At 41.8% G+C, this 8,950-nt stretch overlaps 1 protein-coding gene across 1 annotated transcript; it reads right to left on the reverse strand.

The window, feature by feature from the left end:
- Positions 1-766: 766 nt before the first annotated feature.
- On the reverse strand, positions 767-4,533 carry LOC117469245. Its single transcript, XM_034113627.1, has 12 exons — positions 4,503-4,533; positions 3,914-4,303; positions 3,589-3,690; positions 3,181-3,413; positions 2,879-3,057; positions 2,661-2,754; positions 2,220-2,558; positions 2,000-2,117; positions 1,694-1,785; positions 1,488-1,592; positions 1,006-1,275; positions 767-860 (listed from the first exon to the last, which is right to left on the reverse strand). Exons 2-10 carry the CDS (start codon positions 4,017-4,019, stop codon positions 1,557-1,559), a joined length of 1,299 nt encoding a protein of 432 aa, XP_033969518.1. The 5' UTR covers positions 4,020-4,303; positions 4,503-4,533; the 3' UTR covers positions 767-860; positions 1,006-1,275; positions 1,488-1,556.
- Positions 4,534-8,950: the final 4,417 nt, after the last annotated feature.

An 8,950-nucleotide genomic window follows, 5' to 3' on the forward strand; every position in this document is an offset into this window, starting at 1 on the left:
AGATGAAGGTATGTATTAATGTTTCTGCAACAGGGTCGGGGAGAGAGGGCCGGAGTCTGGAGATGTTTCGAAGGTGAAAAAAAGCAGTTTTGACAGTAGACCTGATGTGGGAGTTGAAGGTGAGGCTAGAGTCCAGAGTGACGCCCAGGCTGGATGGAGCAGCCATCGACGGTAAGGAGCAGATCTCCAACCTCCCGGAGCAGTGTTTTTGGGGCCACAACCATGAGCTCTGTTTTGTTTTTGTTGAGTTTCAGTAGGTTTGTTGACATCCAGGTTTGGATGTTGCGGAGGCAGTTGACTAGTGACAGCTGGGATGATGGATTGGTACTGATGTAGAGTTGGGTGTCGTCGGCATAGGAGTGGAAGTTGAGACCATGTTGGCGGAGTATTTCACAGAGGGGGAGCATGTAGATGTTAAATAGAAGGTAGTCTGGAGGGGGCTTCACCGTGTGTCATCAGAGCTGTCAGAGTCGCAGTCAGAAGAGTCATCTGAAAGACTTTGCAAGAAGCTGATGGTCTCTGCTCCAGTCAAAAGCTGCAGATAGCATCGTCTCGCATGAGTCTTCATTTCTCCGATGTCGTGCTGCTTTTTCCTAAACATGCTCTGGAGACCTTTCATCCCGTCTTTGCTCAGGCCCAATGGTGAATCTTAAATGTATAAGATAAAGACTATATTAGTTACTTCATCACCTATCAGGTGCTTTGCAGGCAGGACATCTCTTTCAGGGAATCACTGCGGGTTGAAAGGACCTTCCAGTGGTGGTTCATTTCTGTGACGAGAATCTTCTTCTCCTCCTGTAGTCTCTTCACTGTCATGACAAGGTCGAATGCTCTTCTCTTTGTCCTGAGGTCGAAAGAGTCTGGAAAGCATTTATGAGAAAACATGAATTAATGTGTATGAAAGATCAACATTCAAAGAATCTATGAAGTCTTAAATAGATTTATATATCAGACATGAAGGTTTTCCACATTTGCTGTGAGCATTCAGCAGACTGGTGTACTTACCACTGTTTGGTAGCTGCCATGGCCAAGCTTTCTCCACAGACAGAATGGCTTCGAGGCACAGCGCTTCTGTGCTTGGAACCATTGAGTTGTATTTCTCAACTGTGGCTGTCAGGACCCCTTTCTCATCCCTGATCTTGCGGCGGATCCGGGAACGACCTTTGTTGCTGTCTGTGTCTTTGTAGAGACGCTGCGAACGTCTCTTGACACTTACTGTCAGCATTTCGATCTTGCTGGCCAAGGCAGCAGCATCCCTTGGGTTGTTTGTTGTTGCTTTTTAGAGGAAATAGGTGTATTAAGCACAGTAATTCACAATAACAGTGACATTTGATCAAATGTTTTAATATTATTTTATTACATATTCTTCATGAAAAATAAGTAATGCAAATGTCAATAGAGGGTTATCACTAATTCTGAAAATGTTAAATAAATTGATAAATCATGACTACAAAAAAGTTGAAAAACGTCATTAAGATTGTCCTCACTTTCTGCCCACTCATTCACATCTCTGACCCAGTCTTCCAGCTGCTTTTCAGTCACTGCCAACTCAGCCTTCATGGACTCCAGGTTCTGCAATTGCTTTTCCAGAGCTTTTGTGGTCGACAAACGTCAAACAATTAAAGACAAGTAAATACAGAAATCTACATTTAGGCTGCAGCCACAAATAATTCTTCTAAAACTATGTTATTACCTTCAGATATCTGCGGGACAGTGAGGTGGCCAAGTTGCTGACTTTTTGCTGATTCCAGCGCATGGCCATCAGCGTCAGCATGTCTGTACGTCCTGCAAAAGAGAATATCACATTATTACTATTCCTCTTACTTCTTATACTGTAACTGGGGTTTATACTATATTGCCATCCTAAATGGTGTGCTATGGTCATAACCGTCAATGAGCTTTTATGAGTTTCTGTTGTTGGTGTAATTTGTTAGTGTAATCTGTGCCTTTCTGAACATTTTTTTTGAAAACTGACAGTAAAGGTTCTATCGTAACTCACCTGCTTTTGACATGTGTTTTGTGGTCACTGCTATCCGAGAGAGGAAGGCATTGACCTGTTGCACCTCCTCCCCTAGGGTTAGTCCAGCCCCCTCTTGATATGCCCCACTCCATTTCACCTGTTTAAAATATATTCAAAAGTACGACTCGTTACAACTTGTCACTATTCACAAGGAGGTTTTTACATAAAGTGATTGTGTCACATGGTAACAATTCCTTACTTCACATTTGAAGTCATGCGCTTTGGCATGAAACACTGAGAGAAAGGGCTTCATGTCGAGAAGATGCTGGAGCTCTGGACAGCTTTTTGTGATTCTCTGGAGGTAGGGCCAATATTTGCAGGTCACATCCATGCAAAAGAACATACTACTGGCCAGCTTTTTCTGTAGGTACAGGGGATAAGCAAAGATTTCTCCCCTGTACATATTGAGAGCACAGAGGAGCACTCCATGTCGACAGACGGCAAGCCCTAGTCCCTCCTCATCCAGCTTGCCGGCTGATTTTTGGGAGGTCTCTCTGGCTGCCGACCACTGTCCTCCACAAACACCTCTTCCGGAGACCTAATATATAAAAATGTATTGATGAAAATGGTGCAAAGACTAACCTAACCAAACCCTTCATTAGGATATTATATTATACATAATTAGAGTCTGCAATATTACATGTTTGGTTGTGGTGTGTATATAGTCCACAAATCTTGAGACGTCTTCATCCCTGGCTATAAAGACACCGTCAAAGATGGCCTGTTCCTCAGATCTAAATAAATCAAAGGAGCAATGTATGACATCTCAGATTATTGATTGATTGATTGGTTCACATCAAGATACTTTTGTTTCGTTATTTGTTCAAATACTGTGACATTATATATTTTCTATAGTACCTAGCTGCATTCTTGAAACGGTAATGCTTGCGGTTTCCATCCACGGAAACTGCAAGCATATCAGGGCTACACGCAGGACAGGTGAAGGGCTCCTCCTTGCACATGATGTCAACCTCATAACGCACAGCCTCCCACTCAAAGAAACTTTTGATGAAGCTGTCAGTTGAGATCTTCCCAGTCTATAACAAAATAAGGACATCAACAGATAATTATGTCAAAAATAAATTATAAATTATAAGGACACAGCTTACAATTTGTATAATACAAATAGATCAAAAAGGACAAGTAACTTCAATACTCACACGGCCGAAGCGCAACGTTCGCTGATCGAGCATCCTTAAATATGCCTGAAAGGATAGTCCAGGTGCAGCCATTTTCATTTCTTCAAATGAGAAGAAAACATCTGTGGCATAAATGGTGGCGAAGTGAAGGGTAGCTGGCCAGTAGTCACTCCGAAGAAGGTCGTCAACCCCAGTCGTCCATGTCGCAGTGCATGCTTCACAAGCCAACTCTGGCATGCTTAGCTCATGTCGTCCTTGAAAAACAGACAAGGTGTTTTTAATACATTTGGTATTCTTTACTCAATACCCATGTTAAGGTTTAATAGACAAGCTATCCCACATGTCTTTGAGAAGGGTTGGATATTATCAAGAAGAAACTTCAATAACATCTATCTTAAGAAACAAGACAAACATTCCTCCCATTCTTACCATTCACTGTGATCACAGTCACAGTCTTTCCTGGCTTGAGGCTCAATGACTCTGATGCACAACCACAGATTTTGTCCGGGATCTCCACAGGTACAAACCGCACTGGAAAAAAATTCAAATGGGAATTAAAAATAATTTGTCTCTTTTGAAAAATACTACATTGTTATGTGACATATTTAGGATTTAACTTTACATCAGAACATTAAAAAGAGACTTAAGCACACTGCTGGAAATTAACACAGAGATGTTGAGGAAGCTCACATTTTCAAAATGAAATTCTCAACAAGTCCAGCAAGAAAATGTACATTCACAAACCAGAACTTACCACAGGAGCAAAGGGCCATATTTAGTACATGTGTTGTTGGGGCCAATGGCTGGAAGTAACCTGCAGTAGTAGCATCTCTGTTGTGGAGGGGGTGTCTGGTGTGCATGCTGACATCACAGTCAGCACAGAAGAAGGGATGTGGTCGGCAATCCCGGCACCGGACAACAGACGTTTTGCTCCAACACTGTTGGCAAATGTGTGTTCCCACATTTGCTTGGGCCACTACGGTGTTAACCAGATGTGGTCTCGCTGCCCTCCAGCTCTCTGAAAAAAAACTTTTTCGAGTGCTCCAGTTGGTCGATGCCAGCAGAGAAGCACTTGGGGTTTGTGCTACCACCTCATCTCCTGTAGTATCGCTCAGAGACTGCTGGAGATCTCGTAGAAACCCCTCTGTTAAAATGGTACAATAAAGTCCAAAGCACAATGATTAGTTTTCTTTAAAACATACTGGATGGAGTGGTTTTGAAAGCTGTAACTACTGTGTTCTTAATTCTAGCAAATTATGAAGTTTAGAAATGAAGTACGTATCACATAAAGATACAAGTATGAATATGTGTTTCGGGCTAACCAGACCAAATGAAGTACATACCAACAGTCTCTGGAGCGATAGCTGGAGCAAAGACCAGTCAGGGTCAGGAGCATCAACGGGGGGATCAGTGTTACGACTGCAGCCAGCTGTATCAGAAAAAACATTTATTTTATACCATTAAATTGTACTACTTTTCCCTTACCAAGAGTTATGTTTTCATTCATTTCATATACTCAAGTGCCTAGAAATATATATCTTATACTGACCCTGATTTGAGACATTCCGGGTTGAACGTGGTCTTGCAAAGATCAAGTTTCCCTCACTGTCTCTCTTCTTCCAGCACATCATTGACACTGCTGCTGCTGCTGCTGCTGCTGCTGCTGCTGCTGCTGCTGCTGCTGCTGCTGCTGCTGCTGCTGCTGCTGCTGCTGCTGCTGCTGCTGCTGCTGCTGCTGCTTCCACTTTACAAAGCAAATCATCAGGACTCCGTAGGTCATCCCTTAACTCTTTCTGCTCAACCAGCTCATCTGCGCTTCTCAGGAGATCCTCAAGATCAGAATCACTCATTATAGTGAAGAGACACAGACAGAGACACAGAAGAAAGACTGACAACAGAGTTAGACAGAGAAATAAATAGAGAGATAGGAAGAGACTATCAAGTACAACACAGCAAGGACAGTTTAACAAGACAGACTTGGCTCTTAAAAGTGCCTTTGGGTTGTTTGGAGTTTGGAAAAACAAAGGGTTGTTTTTTGGAGAACAAATTGCAGGATCTGTTGAGAGAAAACAACATAATTTAGAAACTCAAAAATAAACAAACAATGCCAGTGTAATTGTTGTTGTTTACAATTTTCTACTTGGCTAATAACCAATTAATGCATACTACTGTTGTCATTAAAGGTATTTTCACACCATCGCACAGCAAAATCACTGCCACCAGTCATTTAAATAAGTAATTTGTACAAAAATTATAAAAGTATTATTACTATTAATACTAAAGACACATGTATACAAAGTATTATTAATAGATTTACGATTCGAAAATTATAAAAGCAGAGTAGACATGTGGAGATTATCCGGCTGAACAAAACGTGATCCGTCTCTTAAATGTGTGTCAACCACAGACCTTATTTCGAGCTATTTTCCAAAATCCTATGGAGAAATTGCAGTGCGTATTCTAGCTAGCTAGCTAGCAAGCTAGCTCAGGCGAGTTCATTTGTTATATTTAGGTAATACCCTATATTATTTAGTTACTATACCCCTCAGAAAGGTGCCAGAAGCAACATTGGCGCCGATTAGATTATTATTATTATTATTATTCGTGGCTAAGTTTATTTCCTATAACTATGTGTTACCCATGCTCTTACCTTGATTCTGAAGAACTGCGACTCTCTCATCCAGGTTTGGTCACGTAAAGTGCAAAGGTATGCCGTCTTTACGACGGTACCTGAGGATTGTGGGTAATGTAATCGCAAAGCGGACAGAAGTCGTCACAACAATAGCTGGGGATTGTGGGTAGTGTAGTGTCTTCGGCCATCCAAAACTCAAAACTACTTGTTTCTCTGAATTGAAGGGGAAAACGTGACAAAAGCATTGTACACTAAAACCTATCAATGTCGTTTCATTAACAAGGATAATCTGGTGGTTTTTAGTTAATGAGTAGTGCAGATATCACCTATTTATGTTTCATCCAATCACAGAGCTTGTTGACTTATCACGAGGTTTTGTCACAAAGCGGACAGAAGTCGTCACAACAATAGCTGGGGATTGTGGGTAGTGTAGTCTCTTTGGCGCTCCACATTTCAGAGAAAACAAGTTGTCTCAGAATTGAAGGGGACAAACACAAAAGCATTGTACACAATTTAAACCTATCAATGTCGTTTAATTAACAAAGGTAATCTGGTGTTTTTGAGTGGATGAGTAATGGAGATATCACTGTCAAATCAATCGACAGTAAAGAGAATACTTACTTCCGGGTGTACAATTCTCCGTTATCCAATGGGAATGGACGCTCAGATTGCCTTTAACAGCTGCCGACACAAACGAATGCCGTGCTTCCCTAAGCGTCAAATACCGCCGCCGATGGGAATACATTGCATTCAGTTGAAAGCTCTTTGCATCCGTTTATGACGCTGATGGAGACTCGGCGCGTCACAACTGGACGCCACGGAATTCTGACCAAGCGTCGCTCCTGGACGCGTTGGGAGTGAGAGTGTGTTGAGGCAAGATGCCGAAAACGCCTATAAGGGGAGGAATGGATGATATACAGTGTGTATATATGTATATTTACTAGGGCTGTCAGTCGATTAAAATATTTAATCGCGATTAATCGCATGATTGTCCATAGTTAATCGCGATTAATCGCAAATTAATCGCACATTTTTTATCTGTTCTAAATGTACCTTAGAGGGATATTTTTCAAGTTTTTAATACTCTTATCAACATATGAGTGTACAACTATGCTTTATATGTTTGTTTATTATCATTTGAACAATGACAAATATTCTCATGAATATTAAACACAACAACCTCTGAACATTACAAATATTCGCCTCAATTCAACCTAGAACCTCTCTCATACAATACTGTGTGTGTGTGTGGTGTGTGTGTGTGTGTGTGTGTGTGTGTGTGTGTGTGTGTGTGTGTGTGTGTGTGTGTGTGTGTGTGTGTGTGTGTGTGTGTGTGTGTGTGTGTGTGTGTGTGTGTGTGTGTGTGTGTGTGTGTGTGCGTGCGTGGCGTGCGTGCGTGCGTGCGTGCGTGCGTGCGTGCGTGCGTGTGTGTGAATGTGGAGGATCGTTGGAGCTATGTGCAGCTCAAGGCATATATGCCTGTGTGTATGAGCTGTGTTCCGGCACTATCCGTGCTGAGTGTGCTGTCTGGCTAGCTGCATAAAGTCAAGTGCTCGGCGCAGTTGTCGGCGAAATGTCGCTCCTCTGTTTCATTGAAACAGCTCCTTATATCCGTTAGCTCAGCTAGCTAGCACCAGATGCTAACAACAACACGTAAGGTGTGCTTCGCTCGCGCCACACATACACACTCCCTCCCGGTCCTCCCGATGGCCAGTCCGGGCCTGCCGGTGAGCGTGGAAGTGTGGTCTGCCACAAGCGGGCAGCAGGAGCGGGGCTGTCAGCATCAGCTTGTAGATGGTATTTTAAACTCGATGCGCTCTGAAACTACGGCGGCCGAGGACAAAAAATACACATGCGTTAATCGCGTTAAAATAATTAGTGGCGTTAATTTTTTTTTGCGTTAACGCGTTATTAACGCGTTAACTTGACAGCCCTAATATTTACACATGTTCATTTTGTAAATTTCTAAAAATAAAGTTTGATGGAAATACTTAGTAGCCTTTCTTCCCTGAATTATTTGCTCCTATAACATATCATTCATATATAGCAAACCATGATTTGATTTTTCATCAAACACAGTAGTAGTTTATTACAGGTAAAAAATAACGTACTCTTCATCCATTCTACGCCTCAAAGGTTTATAATCGAATCTGTACATGTTATGGAGGTTCTGCAGGGTGTGGGGTATGTATGGTGTGTTGATAAATCGTGATCTTCTCGCTCCCAGGAAAGAAACTTAAAATAACGAGACTAATGGAGTCTCTGAAAAGGTTCAAATGGGTAGTTTAATTAAGTAACGTGGTTAAAGAACAAGCATGGTTAATGGAGAGACAAAGCCGGTGTTGTCTTCAGGGAGGCTGCAGCGAAGGAAAAGGGCTGAGTTATCTTCCCTCCTGTCTTTTTATCCACGTCTCGTTGTCCCCCGCTGTGAAGATAGTGGGCCCGCCCTTCTCATCTTGTGGGTTCGATATCGCGAGAGCACAGATGATTTCGACATTGGTATTCTCTGCCTATTTCCTTAAGCATTCTCTCCTCCTTATCTCTGTCATGACTTTCTATTTAATACCTTATAAACAGCTGTAATCGTTAGTTTAGAAGTCCTAAAAACACCTCTTATGGCACAGTTCTCATTTACGGTAGCTCCCTCTGACGTCATAGCTACTCACGTAATGTGTAAACACTCCATGATCAACTGTTCCTTCATTTAATATTCAGCAGTAATAATATCTCAACGTCTATCGATGTAGTGTTAAAGTCCGTACGATTTGGTGTGTAACACTCCAAGTCATTTTCACTTTACATTCAGAAAACGTAACATTAGTCACATGCTAACCGGATAAAGGATGTTCAGAATAAAAGCTTGGCATTGATTTCCTGAGAACTTCCGGGTTTTTTCCACAATAAAACAGCTTTAAACTGACGATATATTTTAGACTGAATTATGCTGTTTAACATTGATTTTAATTTCTAACAGGTGTATATCTTGGCATATAATGTTGTGTGCTACTGTTGGTGTTTTCAGCTAGCTGGCTACATAATGTTGTAACTGTCAGCTAGGCTACCTTTCTAATTTCTTTGCAACAGACGTTTTCCACTTCGGTAGGCATCATGGCGCAGTTTCCACAAGTGCACCTAAATAACAACAGTTGTAGGTACAGT

The sequence above is a fragment of the Trematomus bernacchii genome, unplaced genomic scaffold (genome assembly GCF_902827165.1).
Source record: "Trematomus bernacchii unplaced genomic scaffold, fTreBer1.1, whole genome shotgun sequence".
Lineage (NCBI taxonomy): Eukaryota > Metazoa > Chordata > Actinopteri > Perciformes > Nototheniidae > Trematomus > Trematomus bernacchii.